The 24,303-nt window shown below is 47.1% G+C and overlaps 2 protein-coding genes across 2 annotated transcripts; one reads left to right on the top strand and one right to left on the bottom strand.

The window, feature by feature from the left end:
• The first annotated feature begins 1,518 nt into the window (after positions 1-1,518).
• LOC149277934 (KN motif and ankyrin repeat domain-containing protein 2-like) lies at positions 1,519-11,811 on the top strand. The gene is made up of 13 exons (XM_089502566.1): positions 1,519-1,555; positions 2,132-2,381; positions 2,537-3,690; positions 4,064-4,183; positions 4,537-4,609; positions 4,877-5,083; positions 5,471-5,558; positions 5,767-5,986; positions 6,778-6,920; positions 7,326-7,526; positions 7,903-7,995; positions 11,074-11,118; positions 11,650-11,811. Exons 1-13 carry the CDS (start codon positions 1,519-1,521, stop codon positions 11,809-11,811), a joined length of 2,793 nt encoding a protein of 930 aa, XP_089358692.1.
• Positions 11,812-15,263: 3,452 nt separating this feature from the next.
• On the bottom strand, positions 15,264-21,900 carry LOC149277933 (low-density lipoprotein receptor 2-like). The gene is made up of 18 exons (XM_089502565.1): positions 21,843-21,900; positions 21,306-21,428; positions 20,921-21,043; positions 20,348-20,722; positions 19,984-20,106; positions 19,732-19,854; positions 19,405-19,524; positions 19,011-19,136; positions 18,730-18,901; positions 18,245-18,472; positions 18,002-18,120; positions 17,619-17,758; positions 17,114-17,255; positions 16,558-16,786; positions 16,122-16,303; positions 15,767-15,841; positions 15,391-15,551; positions 15,264-15,299 (listed from the first exon to the last, which is right to left on the bottom strand). Exons 1-18 carry the CDS (start codon positions 21,898-21,900, stop codon positions 15,264-15,266), a joined length of 2,655 nt encoding a protein of 884 aa, XP_089358691.1.
• Positions 21,901-24,303: the final 2,403 nt, after the last annotated feature.

The raw sequence follows: 24,303 nt of genomic DNA, 5'->3' as shown, positions 1-24,303 counted from the left end.
TCTGTCCAGCAAAAGGGCAACAGAATGAATAATTCATACACGGGGCAAGAATGAGAGACGGTGGGGAGAGCAGCACTGGAGGAGGACAGAGAGAGTGAGGGGTCAGGGGGAGAGACTTGATTTGGGAGAGACCGGGGGGGGGGGTATATGTAGGGGCAGCAGGGGGCTGAGGACCTACAGGAATGGGGATGAAATAGACAGTCGAAGGATTCAATTAAGAGGGGAAAGCAAAAGAAGAGGCAGAGAGAGGACAGAGCGTGTCAGGAAGAGCTGATTAGTGGAAACTCGTGACAGATCACATACAGGACGTGTGATGTCCCGAGACCTACACCCCACGCCAAGAGACAGACGGGAGAGACGGGGGAGACAGGGAGGTAAAAGGAGGAGAGATGGTGAGATGGAAGAGAGGAAAATGTTAAAGAGAGAGATTTGGCTGGATGGGGTGGAAGTGATTCACATCCTTATATCACCTGTTACACGTTTCTCGGGACTTACTTCTCTATACATAATAACACATATATAATTCACTCACCTGCTTGCAGGACGAGCAAGCACTGGATAACAATTGTTAACAATGTTCCTGTCTGTGTCGCCCCGCGGTGGGAGGGGCAGACTCCGTGCCCCATAGCCCCCTCCTGTCTGTCGCCCTGCGGTGGGAGGGACAGACTCCGTGCCCCGTCGCCCTGCGGTGGGAGGGACAGACTCCGTGCCCCATAGCCCCCCTGTCTGTGTCGCCCTGCGGGGGGGAGGGACAGACTCCGTGCCCCATAGCCCCCTCCTGTCTGTGTCACCCTGCGGTGGGAGGGACAGACTCCGTGCCCCATAGCCCCCGTCGCCCTGTGGTGGGAGGGGCAGACTCCGTGCCCCATAGCCCCCCGTCTGTGTCGCCCTGCGGTGGGAGGGACAGACTCCGTGCCCCATAGCCCCCCCCGTCTGTGTCTTCCTGCGGTGGGAGGGACAGACTCCGTGCCCCATAGCCCCCCGTCTGTGTCGCCCTGCGGTGGGAGGGGCAGACTCCGTGCCCCATAGCTCCCTCCTGTCTGTCACCCTGCGGTGGGAGGGACAGACTCCGTGCCCCGTCGCCCTGTGGTGGGAGGGACAGACTCCGTGCCCCATAGCCCCCGTCGCCCTGCGGTGGGAGGGACAGACTCCGTGCCCCATAGCCCCCCGTCTGTGTCGCCCTGCGGTGGGAGGGGCAGACTCCGTGCCCCATAGCTCCCTCCTGTCTGTCACCCTGCGGTGGGAGGGACAGACTCCCTGCCCCGTCGCCCTGCGGTGGGAGGGACAGACTCCGTGCTCCATAGCTTCCGTCGCCCTGCGGTGGGAGGGACAGACTCCGTGCCCCATAGCCCCCGTCGCCCTGCGGTGGGAGGGACAGACTCCGTGCCCCATAGCCCCCGTCGCCCTGCGGTGGGAGGGACAGGTTCTGGATGTATCTTGTGTTGATCTCCTGGTTTCTTTCTCAGTGCAGGATATGTTAGCAGTCTGACCTCAGCCAGCTTCTTCGTTGTTGAAATGATGGCCCAAGTTCTTCACATGGATTCCCACTTTTCAGGTATGTTCTGTGTACGGGGATGCTGCGTGTTTGTCTCCGTGCTGCGTGTTATGATGAAGGACGGGAGGGGGGGGCTGGTTCCTCGGATGGCACTGCTGTCTGTGTATTTCTGCCTGAAAAGATGGCTGCACCTCTCTGCGTTCCATCTAGAACCCTGCGCTAGATCCCTGCATCGTGTAGCATGTTGTGGGAATCTGTACTCCATATACATTTTGTGGTATGCGAATAGGTGAGGGAGGACGGTACTTGTGCTGTATAAACCTTTCATTCTGCAATCTCACCGGGTACCGTCCTAAACACGCTGACCCAGGAAATCTCCAAATTAATAGCAGTCCATCACAAAGATTCTATTGCAGTGACCCACGATCCTCCTGAAAGCCATCAGTTGTCAGGGGGTAAAGGTATTCTGAATGAAGTCACCTGTGTTCAAGCAGGGGTTTCAGCTGTGATAAAGCAATGAGAAAAGCACCAGTTGGGGCGCTCCGTTATCGTTAAATCAGAGTAGAATATGAAGGTGTCACCTGTATGAATGTACTGTTTGTGTTCTATTGTTGGAACTCTTACTATCTTTCCCAGGAAAACCCGGCCCCTCGTCTTTGTCGGTAGTGAAAGACCCAGACGTCCCGTATTCGGTGGAAACCCCCTACGGATACAAGCTTGATCTGGACTTTCTTAAATACGTCGACGATATTGAAAAAGGTCACACCATTAAGAGAGTGCCCGTCCACCGCAGACCCCGTTACGGATCGTTACCCCGTGGCCCTGGTTATACCGGGTCGTGGTGGACTTCGACCGAGTCCCTGTGCTCCAACGCCAGCAATGACAGGTGAGCCCTCTCAGGAAAGGAGACATTGGGCAACTTGGCCAACATATGCTTGCAGTTTCTCTACTTTTGATGGATTTGTGGTGGATGCGAGTTCCTTTACTGATATATCCGTATATTTATATAAGGAAGGCTAACTGCTTGTTATTGCATTTCAGCCGACACTCCTCTTACTCTTATTGCGGACGAAGCTTCTACCCGGCATATGAGGTGAGGGGTGCGCCCCACAACTTCAACCCTAGAGTGGAGAGAACACTGATGGATGCCAGCAAGAAGCTGGAGGCTGGACAGTCTCGACCCCTGAGCTTGGGCTGCCGTTCCTCCAGCAACGTTTCCATCCCGTCCCTCTCGCGCCTACCTTCATCTTCATCTTCTCAGCAGATCTCTTCCTTCACGCCATTAAGCTCTGGGATGTCAACTCCAGTGTCTCCTACACCCGTCCACCTCCAGCATGTGCGGGAACAGATGGCGGTGGCCCTCAAGAGACTTCGTCAGCTAGAGGAACAGGTCAAGATGATCCCGGTCCTCCAGGTGAAGATATCTGTGCTCCAAGAGGAGAAACGTCAGCTCAGCGTTCAGCTCAAGAGCCAAAAATATTTGGGTCATCCAGGTGGGAATTCCAGGAACAAGGCAAGAGGGGAACTCTACATTGAAATCCCAGAGGAAGAGACGAAGGATGGAGGAGAGGAGACGGAATGTCAAGGCAATCTAGGGATGAGAAAAGATAGGAAAGAAGACGGAGATGAGAAGGAAGGATCGAGAGAACAAACCAAGAAAGAATGCTTGGCGCCCCGTAAAGCATCATGCAGCGTCGGGGTGTGGGTGAGAGAGACAGACCTTATCCCGGCATCTGTAAGGCAGCCTCAGGTGGACAAGCAGAAGCTTCTGGTCCAGGCTCTGTCTGCCAAAGTGGCGGTGCTGGAAAAGCAGCTTAACCGAGCTTTACAAGAGGTTCAGAAAGCCAACCGGAAGCTGGAAGAGTCCGAGAAATCCGGAAGAGGAGAAGACGCAGTAAAGAAAGACAAAAAGGAGGAATTGCGGGCGGACGCGGTCAAGGTGGCCAGGGTGGAGAGGGGGAGCGAGGTGGTCTCCAGCACTGAAGTTGGACCCGGGGTTCAGCCACAGAGGGCAAAAGGCCTGGAAGCCAGGGGAGGAGGACCGAAAACAAGAGAAGGAGATGAGGAGAAGGTCTATAGGAGCAGGGAGGTTGTGGAAAAGCCATTCCTTACTTCAACCGGGCCGGCGGTCACCATCCACGTGGTGAAGAAGATAAGCATCACTGGGCAAAAGGCTAACGAGTTTGAGAAGAAAGGTGAGGGGCAGTAGGGGGTTATTTGAAAGTTTCATTGGCGGGAAGGAACTGGGTTCTGTATATGATATTTAATCAAATGACTTTCCCTCTATAAAGACTATTGGTTTAGTTATAAGATTTGTAGAAATTGATAGAAGGTTTCAGTGAGTAGAATTCCGCTGGGGGTAACTCTGGGAAAGTCGCTGATTTTCAGGCTACCTGTGAGGTCCACATGGCTCAGATGTCGAAGGTAACGACGCAGTCAACAACCGGTGAACATCTGACTGTGGTTGAGGGTTGACTATGAGCAGTGATTTCGGAGTGCTTTGTATCAGATATGCTTTGTTGTAAACGATATATATGATTAGTGTCTGAAAGCTTCTCTTTTGCGTAGAGCCCAGCACTGTGGATAGAGGAGAAGATCTGCCATCTATTTTATCTCCGTCCCATGAGAATGAGAGGACCGAGACCAGCCACGGAGACTTCACGTCGGAAAGCGGAGCGGACGCTAGAGGTAATCAGAGCTGTCAGAGCTCCTGTTAATGCTGAGTATCCCTAAAAGGGGCAGTTAGCGGGGTCTGGGGGTTCATATATATGCAATACAGAGAGAGGGGGCACAGAGGGGAGAGCTGCAGAGTTTATACTCTAATATAAAAAACAACAGGAAGAAAACACAGGGACACAAAGTGACATAGGAAAGGTCCTGGCCTGCAGAGCTTACACTCCATGACACAATAGAACATACGAGCGGAGAGATTCCTTCCTGGACTCCTATTTCCAGAGCTCCGATATCGTGAGAATTAGGACACGTTTTATTCCAACCATCTCGGTATTTCATGGATCTTGCGCAATGTTTTCGCTCCACAGACGTCTCCAGCGGAGGAAGCGTGCGGGACGAGAAGGAGAACTCATCTGAGCCGTGTGCCGGACTCAACGGAGAGTGAGTAACTCGCTTACACCCCGCCGGTTCTAAAACTACCCCAGTTTCATTGTCTTTCACACTGTTATTACCCCACTCGTTTCACTATTTCGACACCGCACTCACGTGTACCTTTTCTCTCCCCTCCCCCACGCATTTCGCTCGGTGTCTTTTCTCTCCCGCCAAATGTTGTTTAGAAATTCATCTTTTTATTAGAAATGACTTTATTTCCCCAGCTGTCACCCGCGAGAGACGCGCCGGCTGATTGTTCGTTTTATTCTTTCCTAGAATGGACTCTGCGTCATCCGAGGATTCCGGGACTATGGAGAACCCGTCAGACACTGAAAGCACAGAGAGCGAGTATCACGAAGCCAATGAGGGGCCAACAGGGCCGCAGAGTGACCATCATTCATTTGGTGCAGCTCCAGTCCTGACTACAAGGGACAACGACAAGTCACCAGCAGCTAGCCTGTCACCAACAAACCCTACACCCAGGTAATGTCTCGGCGTAGCCTATCGCCCCGTCCTGTCTGTCGCCCTGCGGTGGGAGGGGCAGACTCCGTGCCCCATAGCCCCCTCCTGTCTGTGTCACCCTGCGGTGGGTGGGGCAGACTCCATGTCCCATAGCCCCCTCCTGTCGGTGTCACCCTGCGGTGGGTGGGGCAGACTCCATGTCCCATAGCCCCCTCCTGTCTGTGTCACCCCGCGGTGGGAGGGACAGACTCCGTGCCCCATAGCTCCCTCCTGTCTAGATTCAGGAGCCGTATGTCTATCCCATGCATGTTTAAATTCCCTCACTGTATTAACCTCTACCACCTCTGCATGGAGGCGGTTCCACTTATCTAACACAATCTCAGTAAAGTAATACTTTTATATTTGCAGGGTGGAGCTGAGTAATATGCTGATATCGGGATGTGTAGCCCTTCAGAAGTCATTAGATGACCCTACAGCTCTTACAGACACAGAGAAGGTAAGGATCTCGCCTCCCGGGGTCAGACACCAAATAAACTGCAGCGCTCAGGTCTGCAGTGGGGCAAAATGATCAGTGTAAGGGGGGGATTATTCTAGAGGGCCCTTTAATGCTATATTTTAGTACATATCAGGGGGTACTTTACATGTAACTAGCAGGTGGGATGGTTTAAAAGGCACATTAAAGCCCGGGGGGGTTCTGTGCGCAGGCAGCGGCGCGGACGGCAGTCCTGCAGGAGTGGATGAAGATCCTCCGCCAGAAGGAGGTGGATCCGGTTGTCATCCGCCATCACTTGAGTGTCTTCCGAGCGATGTCTCCGCGTCTGCTGGAGGTCATCGTCAATATGGCCGACGCCAAGGGCAACACGGCCGTCCACTACGCCGTATCTCAGTCCAATTTCACTGTGGTCAGGCAGCTTCTGGAGACCGGTGTGTATAAAAAACGGCAACTAACGGCGACAACAACAAAAAGACAGAAAAAATAAAAGAATTAAATCAGCAACTTAAACAAAAAGTTAATGCACGAAGAGAGCATCCTGATTGGTCCTTGGCTGATCACATGCTGTAAATAATTGTATTTAGAGCGGATGGTGTATGTAGCGAGACCGCATGGCCCGGTTGTTCCTGGACACACATACATGTCCCGTGTCTGTGATCAGTACATGTAACGTGCTGCCCCCTGCAGTATGTGTGAAGTATGACTGGGTTCATACACCCCGCAAACTGCTTTAGAAACCAAGTGATCAGGGCAGGAGGTCTCGTTAATATCTACTGTGAGGGAATTTCACTTTACTGAGAGGCTGGTAGATAAGCGGAACAGCCTCCCAGCAGAAGAGGTAGTGACTAACAAAGAGAGAGGATTGAAGCATGCGTGGGGTAGTCATACGGCTCCTGAATCTAAGACGAGACCAACGGCTGATTGAGGTCCGAATGGGTCTGATCTGTTAGATTCTATGTTTCTATCTCCGTAGGATGAGAGTGGAAATGGTTAATCTCATCTTATTATTTCCAAAGTAATTTAAATAAATCGTTTGTTCTACAAAATCAGGTAATATCTCTAACATGTAGCGGCCCTTTAAGATGGCGGACTATGCGGTTTATATTTTTTGTTCTTTTAGTGTTAGACTTTCATTAATTCGGTATGCAGTTATTCCGCCCCGTCCTCTCCTGTGTTCTTCTTGCCCGCGTTCATCGTCTTTTTCTCCCCGCTTTCCCCCGAGGCTTGTGTGATGTGAACAGACAGAATAAGGCCGGATTTACGCCCCTCATGCTCACGGCGCTGGCAGCTTTCCGGTCTGACGATGACATGGAGACGGTTACACAGATGCTGCGCCTGGGAGACGTCAACTGCAGAGCCAGCCAGGTGACGGCCCTAAACGTGGACTCAGTGCCGAGTATACCCACGGCTAGCCTCCCCCACACAGTACACAGCGCGTACAGCCTTCTGGCTCCTGGGGTGCACAGCGTGACCCCCACCAGCTCTCACTAGAGTGTATACTATGGGCAGTGCCGAGTGCTATGTACCAGAGACTCAACTCACTGGTTGCTAAGATGACAAGGGCCACTTTTAAAACGTTGCATGACAATTGCTTTTACGTACAGCTCGGTGTACATGGCTGCAGTATATGATAGCGATATATAAATACCTAATAACGCCAGATGTGTATTTATTGAACCAGAGCAGGCAGAGCCTCCGCTGTAACCTTATACCCTGCGCAGGTACACAGCGGCCCACCGTAATAACTGCCTCCCCTGCTTTTCCCCCCAGGCGGGGCAGACGGCGTTGATGCTCGCAGTCAGTCATGGACGGCTGGATGTGGTGCGAGCGCTGCTGGAGTGCGGGGCAGATGTGAACGTGCAGGACCACGACGGCTCCACCGCGCTCATGTGCGCATGTGAACACGGACACGCCGACATCGTCAGCCTGCTACTGGCCGTGCCCAGCTGCCACGCGGCACTGACCGATAACGTGAGAGTCCAGAGGGTGAAAGCAACTGTATAAATACACATATTACTGGGATCCACCCCAGAGGGGCCCCGCACTGTGTATAATGCAACAGAAAGGAGCTTTATAAATACAGATATTACTGGGATCCACCCCAGAGGGGCCCCGCACTGTGTATAATGTAACAGAAAGGAGCTGTATAAATACAGGTATTACTGGGATCCACCCCAGAGGGGCCCCGCACTGTGTATAATGCAACAGAAAGGAGCTGTATAAATACAGGTATTACTGGGATCCACCCCAGAGGGGCCCTGCACTGTGTATATCGTATGCAATGTTGTGCTTTTCTTTTGTTCAAACAATATTTTGAAACTCCTGTTGTGAATGTATTTTATCTCAGGATGGAAGCACCGCCCTATCCATTGCTCTGGAGGCCGGGCAGAATGACATAGTTATGCTGCTATATGCACATAATTCAAAGACTAGCAGTCTGGTGAGTAAATACACCTCCCACCGCAGGGTGACAGACAGGAGGGGGCTATGGGGCACGGAGTCAGTCCCTCCCACCGCAGGGTGACAGACAGGAGGGGGCTATGGGGCACGGAGTCAGTCCCTCCCACCGCAGGGTGACAGACAGGAGGGGGCTATGGGGCACGGAGTCTGTCCCTCCCACCGCAGGGTGACAGACAGGAGGGGCTATGGGGCACGGAGTCTGTCCCTCCCACCGCAGGGTGACAGGAGACATGTTGAGTTTAATTACATTTTGTTGGTTTCATTATATTTTTCCTCCCCAGGGTGACTCTCGGAATCTTACAGACCACAATATGAACCCAGCTGCTCCAACACAGTAAGGTTCTTTGTGCAGCTTCCCCGAGCCCCCCGGCTCCCGTCCATGTTGTGTGAGATCAGAGTCTTTGTGTGCCGTCCATAAGCCTGCCTCTGGAGCACTTCACTGCAAAACCACTAGGACCAGTATATAACACCCAGCTTCAGCACCATGGAGAGAGGGAACTTTGCAGGGATTTGGGAGAAGGGGAAAAAATAAACAGCAAGACAAAAACAGGAGAAAGGAAATGAATGTGAAAAAAGGACAAAATATAGCAATAACATAAAATGAGAAAGAAAGTGGATCAGGAAACAAAATAAAAGTAATTTAAAAAAATGAGGAGGAAATGAATGGGGAAGAATGAAGAACCTAGAAGACGCCATCTTGGCTGATGATTGGATGGAGACCCAAGGAAATGAAAGGGTGTTGGTAATAATAATAAAGGTTTTAGGGTACAGAGAGAGAAAAATGGAGGAAAAGGAGAAGAGGAAGAAACACTAGGAATTTGGGGGAAGGAATGTGAAAGAATGAGAGCTCAGGAAAAAGGAGGAGAAATTCACAGGGTAAGCAAGGAGAAAGGAACCGTATTAAGTTTGAGGGAAAAATAGGTGAAAGCAGGGAAAAGAAAAGATGGATATTCTGGAAAAAAGGACCTTAAGCAAACAGGAAAAGATGAACAAAGCCCACCCTGAATAAACTATAAGCCATATCCTATCACGATATAACGCTAAAATGTCATTCATCCGCATTCAAACTATGGAAAGAGAGATAAAGAGACCATTTATCAAGAAGGAGAACAGCGGAGGTAGACGGGAGAGGAAAAAAGATGAAAAGGAGAAGGAACAGGAGGAAAAAAAAATAAGTCGGTAAAAAACAATGTGTATCGGCCATCTTTTATTTGCGGAGGGCTTCTCGGGGTGGAGTTTGTGTACCTGTTGGATTTGTCTACCTTTGTGGGGGTCGTTCAGTGGCTGACGATTTCAGTTCATCATATTTAGTAAAAAAAACCAACAATTATTTGGCTTTAAAATTAATTTGAGGACTAGGGTTGAAAAAACTGTTTCCATGAACCTGGATACAAGATTCCCCCCCCCCCCCCCCCCCCAGATATGGCTTTAGGAACCGACAGCCCCCTCTCTCCTCCGTACACCAGCCAATCAAGCTTCTTTTCATACGATTCCGCAATACTAATCCTGATTATCGGTTGTAATAAGGCACTGCGATATATATATTTTTGTTATTCATACTTTATATTTTAAGATGATTTCTCTGACTACCTGTATTTTATGAACCGTATTACTTTATATAAATATATAAATACAGACATAGATAGAAACGTATATATATATATATAAATCTGTCGTGTGTCTTTTATTTTGATACCGAATAAGAAATACGTCCGGTAACAATGCTGATTATACGGCGATTTGAATTGAAATTTACAAGGTTCTAAGTCCACGGGGGGGGGGGTCTTTATTGTTTGATTATACAGCTGCAGGGCTTGGCAGACCCCCCCCCCCCGGGGGGGCAGGGAGTCCTGCCCTTTGAAAATATTACTGTTGGCACATCCGCTAAAAAGGAAATAAAAAAGTACTTCTTGTTCGGTGGTGTTGTCTGAGGCATTACGTTACGTTTATTTATATAGCGCCGGCAGATACCGTAGCGCTGAGGCAGTACACTGTCCCTTTAAATGCTTTGGTGGGCTATGGGGGGCATAAGGCTTTCCTGGAGGCAGAGTGCCCCATGAAATGCCTTTAAAACCCTATATGCCACTCTGCCTCCAGAAATGCCCTTTAACCCCCTATATGCCACTCTGCCTCCAGAAATGCCTTATAGCCCCCTATATTCCACTCTGTCCCATGATATGTTTTTTAACCCCCTATATGCAATATAGTGGCATATAGGGGTATAAGGCATATCAGGGAGGCAGGGAGTGGCAAGCCTGGGGGCAGATGTGCATAACTGGGGGGGCAGGTTGGCAAATAAAAGGAAATAAAAACAAAAAAATATATTTTTCTCAATCATAGCTTTTATTAAATATGAAAAATGTGTTTACATGAATTAATATTTAGTAGTAAAACCTTTTTCCTATAGGGTCGTCTTATATTCAGGCTTTTTCTTTTTTTCCTAAATTAATATTCAGATTTGGGGGAGGGGTCGTCTTATAATCGAGCAAATACGGTACCCGCACCACCAGAGAGCCAGGGGGCTAACAAGACCAGTTGCATGCATGCGCAGAAAGCGCTCTCCTATTAATTTCTGTAGGACCGCTTTCCTTAATACGCTTTCTTTATTGAGCGGCTTGTATAGGACACCGGGCTGTCTCTTTAATGTCTTTGTTACTTTTACATTTTTTCACCCCATCTCCTGTGTCCTACTAGCAAAGTCTTTAAGTATTACAATGGTAAAGTATTAACCCTTAAGGCCCTCGCTTTGCTTCGTTATTGATCTTGATTAGAAAGGTGAATGACAGCGAACGCGACACGAATTCCCAGGTATCTTGGGCTTTGACAATTGGACATCAGGAACAGGTGAGCTGCAATTCCCTAAACTACCAGGAGGAGGCACTGTAGTATTGCAAAGAACATTTTCTACTTACGTACAGAATGTTAGGGCTGTACAATGGGACCTTATTATTTATTGTATATTTATAGCGCCATCATATTCCACAGCGCTGTACACTGAGACATTCCACCTGGCTAAGAGTTCCTTTTTCAGGAGACAGGATTTTTTATACTCGTGTAGCATGAGGCATATAGAGCCAACGACTGCACTGGAGTGACAGATCAGGTAAGTACAGGGTGCTGTCGGCCAGTGGCCCACCGGGCATTTGCCTGAAAATGTAGCCTACTGTTTGACAAAAAGCATTTAGAAGTAGGGAAAAAAGTGGCTTAAATCCATTTCCATTACTGTAATACTGCACTTAGCAGCTAGGAGGCACCACCAGGATTTTTTGATCCTGTGTTTTAGGAATTAAATGCATGGAGTTCTCTAAAACGATAGAAACCCTGGTGCTGCCCCTGAGAAGGGCAGGTGCCCACCACCCAGGGTATACGGAGCCTTTAAGCACCAGCTTGCTGTATCAATGTTTTCCTCTCCCCTCTAGCACCTAAAGGGTTACTTGTCGTAGACAAACAGGATCCACTGCATTCTGATTGCGAAACATTTGATGAGTAACTGCGTGCTTGGAGGGGTTAATGGGAGTAGGAGTCCGGCACACCTGTGCCAGGTATCACGTAACATGGGAGGGTCTCTGACGGCCCCTCTCTGCCAGGCGATGTGATCCTGAGCCCTCCTGCCACTCTCAATATCTCACCCCAGTTACTCCCTGTTGTCGCAGCGGGTGTGGAGGTTGTGGACGCCATCCAGTTAGCACCAGAATGCGATAACACACGGCTCTGTACCTGCAGGGAAGCCTTTGTCAGCCCGTGGGTGGCTACATGGATGAGCCTGCCAGTGGATGAGGACAGCACACTCCTTTAAATGATGCGGATTACACACCTGGCAATTCTCACTGCCGAGTGGTAAAGGGGCAAATCCTAAAGGCTTTCACCCATTGGGTGGTAGTTTAAGACAAAAATTGAAATCTATACTTAAATACAGGCAAAGCGGGTGAGGGGCAATTGTTTCCTTTGGTGTGTCTGTTTTGGGCAACTTCCAGAAGCGGTGTCTTACTTGCTTCATGATTACGCAGTACCGAGAACATCAGGACTGGATCCTTTATGTGCTCCTATTGTCATCATCATCATGCATTGTGTTACACGGACAGGGCTGTGATTCAGGCACTATGCACGCAAAGCTGCAGCTTCCCACTAACCGGGACAGTTACTGGGATCACCCGGATGTTGAAGCTGTCCCGGGAAATTTAGGCTCCTGAAAACAACATGGAAGGGAATTGGTTTTTTTCCTGCTGCTATGGCAACTAGAATAATCCCGTTAAGTGTGTTGTTTAACTTTAACTGCAGATCTCTTTCTTACTGAAAACCGGGGTAAAAATGAGGTGAGATGGGGCATTTCACAAGCAACCGTAGAATATGAGAAATTCACGAGGAATCCACATTATTTGTAGACAGACGGACCAATCAGAATTAAGACGCTTATCAACGGGATAAGAGTGACTTATTGAGTCATAGTCCCCGTTCTCCTGGTCATGTGACTTCACGTTAGAATGAAGAATCTCTTATATCTTGGAGACGGAACAAAGATATCACTAAAACACGCGTGTGTAACACGGCGTCGGGAGATAAAAGCCGCACGCAGACCAACTCCACGGTTTCTTTCTCCGCCGACTTCGTCCTTCATGCGTCATTCCGGGACGTCACAGGCGAGGCCGGAGCCTGGGCTTATCTGATAGCCCAACGCGTTTCACGGTCACAGCGAAGGACCAGCGAGAAACCCTCCGCTAGCTGTCAGAATCACCTTCAACGTAGGAGAAGGCGACGGCCAGCGCTCTGCCGAGGGACCTGCTTTAAAGGCTTCACGTTTATTCACAAAAAGAAAATTCCCTTTATTCGAACCATTTTGTCGTGTCATTTATTACGCCACCTAAACATTGCTTTCCGTACCTGCGCGATTAGACAGAAGGTGGCGGGTGATACCCAACGGCAAAGGGAAAAACCTGGAAAAATCTTACTTTTGATATCCGTAAATAAATATATATATATATACTGAGAGGCCTGTTTAGCCCAGGCCGTAGAAACATAGAATATGTTGGCGGATTAGACCCATTCGGCCGTCTATTCTGCTTTAAAGACTATTAATCAGTCGTTGGTCTTATTTTAGATCCAGGAGCCATATGCTTACCCCACGCATGTTTAAATTCAATCACTGTATTATCCGCTACCACTTCTGCTGAAAGGCTGTTCCACTTATCTAAACACCCTCTTGGAAGTACTGTGGTTTTATTACGAATGTCACTTGGCCACGCGTGGCTGCGGATGTATTGTCTCGAGTGGCCAGATCTGGAAACGTGTTGGTCCAGGAAATGATTTCTAAAGACTTTTGTATTGAGCTCCCGGCTCTGTGCGGATCAGAGGATTATAAATCAGTCCCATGGGTGGAATGCTCTGCAGAACCCGAGCCGGTCCCGATAATCTACAGTCAGGGGGTCACTCCGTATTAGATACAAACCCAGCAGAGTCTGAGCCGGCCCGATAATCTACAGTCAGGGGGTCACTCCGTATTAGATACAAACCCAGCAGAGTCTGAGCCGGCCCGATAATCTACAGTCAGGGGGTCACTCCGTATTAGATACAAACCCAGCAGAGTCTGAGCCGGTCCTGATAATCTGCAGTCAGAACGTCCCTGTATATTTGATACAAACCCAGTCCTGGTAAGCTGACGAAGCTTTGTCAATGTAATTAAAAAAACAAAAAACTCTGTTACACTTTGTGAAATAAATAAATTATATATTATCTTTTCCCTTCATCATCGTAACATAAAAGGAACACCGAGAAAAACACAAAAGCAAAATCAAAAGGAAAATATATACACGTAAAAGTGCAAGAATAACTGTACAGCTATAAATATTTACACCCTTCACATAACAGAATAGCAATCTTTTTTTCACAGGTTCAGGCGGGGACTTTTAACTCCAATACTGCATTAAAGAACAGACGCTGTCCACGCCGACAGATTTCGGTAGGATAAGGCTTTCCGGAAAAATCTGAAAAATCTCGCAGGCGACCAAGTCGTCTAAAAATATTTTAGGTACAGACTGGAAAAAAAAAAAAAAAAAATCTCTTAAGGCAACTGCAATAGGTATAAAATTCATTGGGCGGACCCCAGGAAGTCAAAGAGTTAATCATTTCAGGCTCTTTAAATGATAAGACAGCAGGTAAAAGCTGTTGGATAATAAGTCAGTATGATGATAAAAAAAAAACAAAAAACAAAAAAAACGACAGCACAGGGGGTTGGCCAGCTTCCATCGTTCTTGGCTAATGATTATCGCCTGAGGCTGATGGGAGTGGTGTCAAAAACATTAGTATTAAAACCATCGCCCATTTCACTTTTTTGTTCAGCACCAAAAAGAAGCCTTGCAGAATGTAAAATTACCAAAAGCTAAATTTCCGCCGTCATATCCTGTTGGATACATACAGGGGGCCGCAAAATAGAAAAGATGCTATTTATACAAAAAAAAAAAAAAAGCAGACACACAACATGAATTCGCAAACTGTCGAAACAGAAAAAGTGCAGACGGAGGGCGAGCGACAGAGAAACAGGCGAACAAAATGACATAACGGCGGCAGAATAGGCACTTGTCGGCAAATCGTGGCCGTTTGTGGCTTGCTACACATTTTGTTAGGAAGAATGGCTGTAACTCCTGAGAATCCTGAGAATAACCCCAGAGCCGCTTCGCGTGTCAGGCGGCCCGGAGACGTCCACATCCACAGCTCTCGATAAGTTCTGCATGTTTAAAGCGCCTCGCCTCCCAGCAGTCTTTAGTGTTTTAAAGATTTTGTGCTTTTTACAACAAAAAGAAAAAAAAATATATATATATATATAAAATAAAACCAATCAGGTTGTTCTGTCCTTTATGGTCCCTCAGTGCTGTTATGATGTAGATATTTTGTCATCATCCAGTTTATTAGAGTCCTTCGCAAGCCTCCTTGGTTTTCTCCTCTCATGGCGAACGGAAGTGCAAATAAAGAAGGGGGGGGGGGATGGCACAATTTCCACAGGATTATTTCCCAGAAAAAAAAAAAAAGAAACGTAACGATAAACCGAACATAATTTGTAAAGAAATAAAACTATACAAGTACTTTGGACGGTAGACAAAAAAAAAAAAGTCTCAAAATTCAAGCTGCGCCGGCAGGCCCATGTGCACCGCAGGCGCGGACGGACGTATGAATAGACTTTGGCTTTTGTGGTCGTTGCCCCTGATATAGAATCGAGCAGCAGAGTTGGGCGATAGGCACTGAGCGGCTAACAGTTGTTCATGCGGCGTCGTCTTCCAAGCTCACCATCTGTCTCTGTGGATAGAAGACACAGCGGCTTGTCAGTGCGCTGGAGACACTACAATCAAACAATACGGAGGTATTATGGCGGGCGCGGAAACGTTACCGATGGGTAGGTGTATCCGTCCGGGCTCCGGCATATGTGAATCTCGTCCTCTTCTGTGGTTTTCTGGTACATGGGATTGTCGAAGTTTATGCTGATGGTGTTCTTCAGTCTCCAGTTCTTCCACAGGAGGAAACCCCCGAAGGCAATCAAACAGAGCAGCACTGAGGAGAGAGAGGTTAGCTTTAATTTACAGGGCAATTGTTTTAATTGTGGTTTTATTCCCTAAAAATCTGTGATCCGATGTGTTAATCCAATCAGAAAAGGTTTCAAATTCAACCACAAAACAAACCTTGCGGGCAACCTCTGTTATAAAGCGGTTCTGTACCTTTAAAAGCCCCCCCCCCCCCAGACAGGAAGTGTAAAGAAAAGAACTCACCGATCGGAATCACGATATAAAGGGCGGTGGGACTCGAGTGGGAAGTTGCAGCGTCTGCGACGAGTACATTCCGATCTATAGGAACGAGAGAAAAAAAAGTGATTTTATGGCAACAACATCTTTAAATGGAGAATATGTGGCTTTTTGGTCGCTCACACGTCCCTTTTTACACATTTCCTATAGTTACATATCAAAAAAAGCTTTAATGAATAAATCCCATGCACCTCTATTTAATGTAAGATTTATTTTATCAGTAATAACACATATATATATATATACCTTGGTCTGATTGAGTGGTGAAGGTCGGGGATTTTTCTGTATTGCTCTGTGGGGTGGGTGCTGTAGAGGTGGTGACGGGGGTAGTAGTGGTAGTAGTAGTGGTAGTAACAGTAGTAGTTGAGGCTTGTCTTGGTGGCTGTGGAGGGGCGGTGGAAGGCCTCCTTGCCGCTGTAGTAATCTTTGCGAGGGTCGTACTCTTTACGGTCGCAGTGGTAGCAACAGGAGTTGTAAAAGGAGCAACCTCCGGAGTATTCGTTCCTGGATAATTGAAGACGAACAATGAGCGAACACACGGATTGAAACATGGATATAAACACGGATTAGGACTTTTTGGGCAAACGAAACAATGAAATGCCAAAAGTAGCGTTTTTCTGACGAGCATATACTATACTGATATACATAGACTATATACTATAGTATGGGCAATCCAATAAACCCCCCCAGCTTCTGATGTACAATAAATCCCACAATCTTTGGTGGGGCATGTGTCTGGCTACATAAAGAGGGCTCACAGAAGAATCTCATAATGGATCCAGTCAAAACACCCCCGCCTGTGCCCGCGAGCTGAAGCACGAGAAGCCAACATACCTGCCACACAGCTTCTCATGTCTGGCCCCAAGTGCAAGCCATCGGGACAGGCGCACGTGAACTTTGGGGACTGGCTGTTGACATGCGGGGCCGGCAGGCACAAATATTCACAACCGCCATTGCCAAGATGGTGAGATTCACACCAGTTCTGAGCTACGGGTAAAGAACAAAAAACAAAATTATGAGTCACATACACGACTCCAATGCATTATAAAAAATACAGAGCTTTATTAAAAGGGGCACTGAATGTATACAATGCTTCACTGATCAATCCAAAGTTTCCTAAGGAAAAAAGAAAAGGGACCAACTCAATAAAGAGACATCTTACTAACACTCCCCACGGACCTCGGCATCCCTGCTCTATATACCATCTGTTTTTATTGTCTTCCTTATTCAACTAAAAACCCCAAATCAAGGTTTGAAGGAGCCTGAAAAACATGAATAATACGGAGAATGATGTAAAACTGTTTTACGCCATACCTTTAGGTTGTCTCATGTTGTGGTACAAGACAATATCGTCCGGAGAGGACAGATCTTCGGCGACTTTCACAATGTTTTCTCCGGTAAGTCTGTTGGCGCTGAATATGGCTTCTTTTTCGTTGTCGGTCCAAAATACAAGGTCCTAAAGTAAATGAATAAAACATCAGACCGTTATCCCAAGAGTCCCCCAACGCCTGTTAATGTTTGAGCCGGGAACGCATTACATCAGAACAAGATCAGACAAAGATAGATCGCGCAAATATTGACACAGACAGCGCGGTCTGGGAGCCGAACTTTGCGCAAGTTCAATGCTACTTGAAAAATCTTCTGCTCTAGAACCAGGTGTATTCTATAAACGTGCGTGAAACATACTGCAGGTATCCGAAATTACTAGAACATACTGTGAATTACGCTACGGATAGGGATGACCACCGCAGTGACCCGGACACAGATACTGTTGGCCACGTGACCCCCGTATGAACACGGCTAATAAACGTAGACTCACTTCAAAGACAGCAAGGGAGAAAGGATGAGCCAAGTGTTCTTCGTCGACTATTACGGTCTTCCGGTTATCTCCGGTAGCATCAATACTGGACAGAGAGTGAAGCTTCGAGTCCACCCAGTACAGCCTCTGACTCATGAAGTCTGATAATACAGAGAGGAGAGATCTCATGTTAGCTATTGCCACCTGAAACATGGCCTTCAAGTCACGAACCCCCAATATATAACAGGGTCATTGGAACTACAAGCTATTGTGATAAGATACCAACTTAGTTTTACCTTAGCCAACAATGCCCTTGGCACATGATATTTTGATAAGTTTGTTTATAAGGAGGATTTGGAGGGAGCTCCTGGCCCATTTGGACAGAGAATCCTTGAATTACTCACCCAGGGTGATCCCGTTGGGCCATTCAATTCCATCTGAAACCAGGGTATGTCTGTTCACGCCATTCAAACCTCCTTTCTCAATCTTGGCAGGCAGACCCCAGTCTGTCCAGTACATAAACCTGAAACATGGAGAGGATCTTATAGCACGACTTAAACAAGACCGTGTAACCTGTACACAAGATATTCCTCCCCAAATACTAGTTCGTACGATGTGCATTTGAGCGCAAGCTCTTGTTCTCTTACCCTTGAGAAGGATCCACCACAATGTCGCGCGGCTTGGCCAGACCCTCCTTAAAGAGAGTTTTCCTCTTTGATCCTTCGGTGTTGGCCACAGATATGGTGCTGAATGCAGAGTCGGTCCAGTAGATGTTGCCATGGACCCAATCTACGGCGATACCTTCCGGAGACTGAATCTCGTTACCGATCACGGTCGCGTGGTGGGAAAAGTTATGCGCCTTGTCCATTAAAGCGCTGCAAGTAAGGAAGAAAAGGGACAGTGTTTAAAATAACGAATAAAATACATAAACTGGATTATAAGATCTTACAAACCATAATAACCATTATAAAGTATTAACAAAGGTCCAATAACTAATATTTTTTAAAAATTAAAAGTAAACATGCAAAAAAAAAAAAAAAAAAAAGGCGGAGGGGAGAAACTATTAAGGAAATATTATAACGTAACGTGGACCTTCGAGGCGTGTTACTGGTTTGGTACGCCATCGAGTTACCTGTAAATCTTCTTCTGAGAGAGGTCCGACCAGTAGATCTTTTTGCTGTCTATCTCCATATCCAACGCCACCACGTTTTTCAGATGTGGAATAAAGCTGGTGTATTCGCTCCGGTCCAGGGTCATCTTCCTCACCTCATGGCGGTTAGTGAAGAAAAGGTAAGCTACGGTTCCTAAACAAGGAAACAAAAGAGGTTAACAACCTGCAGAGGAGAAGGCGGCACAAAGGATACCGACTTGCAGCAATACTCTTGAGAATACTGTTTTTAATGCTTCACATACCGATGGCTTTGCAGGACTTGGTCATTGGATCCATTTGATAACCCTCGTTACATTGGCACTTGTATCCGCCGATCAGATTGATGCAGATTTGGCTGCAGGTGTCTGGGTTTTCGCATTCATTGATATCTGGTAAAGAAGGTGGACAGAGTTGAAAATCCTTCATCTCCTGGTGCAAAAGCACATCTTCCAGCAAAGACTACAGACTGAAGCTGCCACACCAAAAAAAGTGTGGCCATCATTACATCCTGAATGGCTGCCAGGACAGAAGATTGTTTTATATAATAAACCAAAAGGAACGAGTGGTTTCAATGAGATTTAAAAAAAAAAAAAAAAGGAATTTTGGGAACTGGGGGCTTCAATTTTTCACAAAATACAACATATTTTATAAAATTACCTTCACACCGTCTCCCATCTACCAGCCTGTAGCCCTCGGGGCACAAACACTCATAGCCAATCTTAAGGTCTTTGCAGATATGGGAACAGCCGCCATTTCTTTTCAAGCATTCGTTTTCCCCTGTGGAGGAGCACAAGGTAACAGGATAAGCAAAGGCGTTACTTTCCATCTTAATATAGGTAATTTTATCATGTGATTTTGTTATGAGATTTCCATTAGTCTAAGTTGGATCAGCAAGCTCCAAGGATTCATCGGCAAGGAAGTTCTGGACCAATCACAGGACAGGAAGTTGGGGGGGGGGGGCTGTACCATATGATAAAGACTTACTGCATTCTTTGACGGGCTCATCCGACCAGTCTCTGCAGTCTCTATGGTTGTCGCAGACTTTGTCCATGGAGATGCACTCTCCGCTGCGGCACTGGAACTTATGAGGACCTTCACATTTTGTCACTGGGAGTAGAAAGAAAAAGGCAATCAGACTTAAAATAATTATATAAATATATATATTTATCCCCACAGCTGGTCTTAACATATATGGAGCGGGTATTTTATGGCATGTTTCTCCAGCCCAACACTCACCATTCACACAGCCCTGCTCATCGCTCAGATCTTTGCAGTCGTATTCGCGGTCGCACTGCCGGCTGCCATGAATACAGGACCCGTCGTTGCACTGAAACTCGTCTGGCCGGCAAGTGGCTTTAACTGGGGGAGGGGGGGGAAGGCAGGCATGCAAATTAGTAATGAAATACACCAGGCACAGATTGGCCTGATACTATGAGGCGAAGGTGACAATCCTTATTTCACCCCACTCCCCTTGCGAGAGAAACATTTAAATACATTACAGGATTTAATAAAGTACAGGAGGGAGGTTTACTTGGAAACGGGCAGACTAGATGAGCAGAATGGGTCTTATCTCCCGAGAGACAAAAAGTCTGAAACGTACCACAGTCCTTCTCGTCAGATTTATCCTTGCAGTCAAATCCACCGTCACATCTCCAGCTCATGTGTATACATTCTCCGCTGCCGCAGTGGAAGTCCAGCTGGCCGCATGGCTTGTCGGTCTTGATGGGCTCGTTCCCCTTGCATTGAAGCTCATCCGATCCGTCGTCGCAGTCGCTGTCCCCGTCACAGGACCACAACTTGGGAATGCATTTCCCGTCGCTGAGGCACTGGAAATACGTCGGGGCGCACGTGGGGGCCGGACAGGAATCCTCGTCGCTGCCGTCATCGCAGTCGTGGTCCTCGTCACACACATAGGAAAGGGAGATGCACTTCCCGCTGCGGCACTGAAACTCGTCGTCGCCACAAGACTTGGAGGCTACAAGAAACAACCCCAAGATCATTAAACACGATTATATCTAACAAAACGGTATCTAAGATCGGACATCGGTGATCTACAGCAGATCAAAGCAGAGACTTGGAGCAGGAGATCTGGTCGTTTAAGATGTAGGGTGCATTATATGAACATACAGCCGCCTTGATCAAAAACCCTAACACGTCGCTCAAGTTAACTTACGACAGTTCTCTTCGTCCGAGGCGTTTTCACAGTCAATTTGAGAATCGCACTTCCACGATAAAGGAATACAGCGATTTATCCTCCCGCCACAGCTGAACTGGTTGGAGCTGCATGTTGCGGATTCTGGGAAGAGATCATAATATTAAATTAAAAATCAAGCTAATAATTCATTAGAAAAAAAATCCCTAGGTTATAGAATGAGGAAGAGAAAGGGGGGGGGGGGGGAAACACCCAAAAAACCACTGATTTACATCAGATCTGCACACGTATGTAAAATGAGATGCCATCTAGCAGTTTCTGTGAATGAAGGCTTGGGGCTATATAGTAGAGAGTAGTGTTCCTAGGGGTTCAGGTACAGACACGCGGTTACAGTAAATATACTCACTGCACGTGTCTGGGAATTCGTCGGACTCGTCGTCGCACTCCGGGCTGCCGTCACAGACCCACTTGTGCGGAATGCACTCGCCATCGCCGCACTGGAACTCGTTACGGTCGCACTTTCTATTAACTGAAAGGAGAAGAAAAAAAAAAACGATAAGCAACACGCCAGGCTGGAACAATCATTATTTTATAATGGTGCATGGGTTTCTTGTCCCCAAGATATGCATTATATATATATATATATATATATATATATACACACACACACACACACGTATATGAAGGCGAGAACAACTACACGACCGTATAGGAAGCTCCAAGCGGGTCCATCACCCTACAGACGGAGGAACAGTATCTTACACATAGAACTGTCAGGCACATGTAGGGTTACAGGGCTGATCAGCGCTAATCTTATGAGATTAATCCTTATGAACTTTCCCAGGAGCAGCTGCTGTGATAAATGGTATAATATACCGGGAGCGATAAAACTGGAGAAATAGATCCCGATACATAAAAATAAACACGGGGTTTGAGGATTTACGTGTAACAGCAAACGTTTTGGCAGCGATGTTATCAGCCACCACAGCCGGCGAGCGCATGCGTGCTTTTCCCAGCTTGTAAATGGGTGTATATGGCTTGGTTTAAAGATGGGAAAGGGAAAAAAAATACAACAAAAATGCACCATGGCAATAAATACGGACAGCCAATCACAGACCCTGCACAGCTAAAGGGCAGGGAGGCGTGAACGCTCGGTACATGCCTATAGAATGAGGACACATGATCATACAGAACTCTGAAATCATGTGCCTCGCTTCAAAGATCTGTACATTGAAATAGAACCCGTTGATGTCAGGTGAGTATCATGTGTATTGCTGAACCGCCACAAATAAAAGATTAAAATAGGTCTATGTAGCGTGTAAAGCTACACGCATGTACCAGTCCTCTAACAATTAAATCACTTTTAGAGAACTGTATGGATTTTCCTCTAATCGTAGAACTGGGGTGTAATGGAGCTCGCTGCATTTAGGCAACATGCACCCAGAATGACATCATAGCCACGTTGATAGATCGAATATCCCATTATCACAACTACAGAACCAAGAAGTGTTACTCAGCCCAGTTTCCAGGCTAAGCCTAATGGGAGTGTTACTCCAGCCAGAACAAGTATAGTGAAAATGTGACACGCAGATTGCGCTCGGCCATGTCTTGTACGCTCCGGGCATGTGTAAGATTGTCACGGGATAATGAAACATACGTGTTAAAAGGACGTAGAGTCATGTTTCTCATGTATGGAAATACCCCCGGGAGATGGATGCTGTGTCTGGTTACAATCCTATAGAATATCTCAGCAGTACAGAAATATTTTGATAAAGTGCTTCCTTCATCAGGGTGAGATGCTGAAACTTTACTGAAGTGTTAGATGTGCATCAAAGCCTATAAGTATATTAGACTGGTGTATATATACCGTATATATAAAACACACACATACATTCACACACTATAAGTATATCAGCACTTCAGTATCTCTCCATGCCTTTAATTTCTTGCTTTCCCTGATCCCCAGTGCTATATATATATATAATATATATATAATATATATATACGGGGCGATGAGTGTATTCCGCGTGTTTTATGGCTCTGCGTGGCTGTAAAAGGATTGGAAAGCAGGAAAGGCTGTTTGCGCTGCTGCACCGACGGCCAGATCAGGTTTCAAATGCCGGAACAGCATAGTCAGCCGGAGTTTAAATCCGTCTCAGGGGGCCGGAGGCATTTTGCAGTGGGAAGAGCACAAGAAACGGCTTCTAAAATGTTGGCCGGGCTCCATCGCTCTCTGTATAGGAAGAAAACGCCCTGCGTGGCTCCAACCCCCCCCCCCCCCATGCTGTAATTCTACGTTTAAAATATTAAGAGAAAATGTAAAATTAGTAAAACATAATATTTCATTTCAAGGACCCTCTGAGAATCCCCACATTGATACCACTAGATGATGCTATGGAGAGGGGGCTAGCCCCGGGTCCGATAATCGCCGCCCACTCCGGTCCGCGCTTTGTTCTTTGCGCCGTTCCGCCTGCCGGGAGATTATTCCCCAATAATTCCCGATTACGAGAGCTCCTCGGTATAAAAGGTCATCGGGGAAGATGCCTGAAATAAGCAACTTTTCTGGACGCGGCCAAATTTTTGTGGCTCAATTACGGCAGCGTCTAAGATTAACGCTTGGTTTAAACATTAAGCTAGTCGCCCACGCCTGAACTTTATCCTGAATTAATATCCGACCCCGCCGTACGTTATTTAAAGAGCGGTTTGACTCGCCGACGTATGATTGGTCCTAAGTAGTTGGTCTTGTCTTAGATTCAGGAGCCGTATGTCTGTCCCATTCATGTTTAAGCCCCCTCACTGTATTATCCTCTTCCACCTCTGCTGGGATGCTGTTCCATATATCTACCACCACCTCAATAAAGTTATCATTCAAGGTCTGCTGAATAGATTTTACTTAATTCAACATCTAGTTTAGTCAGCCAGTAAGAATAAGCTGCCCACTACTGGGACCCTCAGCCACTCCTTACTGTTTAACTGGAAACTAGCCCAAAAGAATTCTGATTTGTTGATACAATCCAGATGTCGCCTTAAATGAATTACAGGAGGTCTGTTAGAGAATTGAAAGAACAAAAAGAACAAGGCTTCTTCTCTACAAACGAAGCAGAGAAAATGTGAAGATGATATGCTGTAGGACTTTCTGTGAGGGGGGGTAGACAAGTGGAACAGCCTCCCATCAGAGGTGGTAGAGGGTAATACAGTGAGGGGCTTTAAACGCACATGGGACAGACATACGGCTCCTGAACCTAAGACGAGACCAACGGAATCCGAGTCTTTACAGCAGGAGAAACGGGCGACTAGACGGGCCGGCGGGGTCTGATCTGCAATAGTTTAACGTATACCATTTTCTGCCCCTCTTTTTGTCATTACTCTATATTAAGCGCCAACATATTCCACGGCGCTGTACA

The sequence above is a fragment of the Sceloporus occidentalis genome, unplaced genomic scaffold (genome assembly GCF_023333645.1).
Source record: "Sceloporus occidentalis isolate IW3139 unplaced genomic scaffold, rSceOcc1.0.p SCAF_205, whole genome shotgun sequence".
NCBI lineage: Eukaryota > Metazoa > Chordata > Lepidosauria > Squamata > Phrynosomatidae > Sceloporus > Sceloporus occidentalis.
Note: the sequence above shows the minus strand (reverse complement) of the source record. Positions and strands in the feature narration are given on the sequence as shown.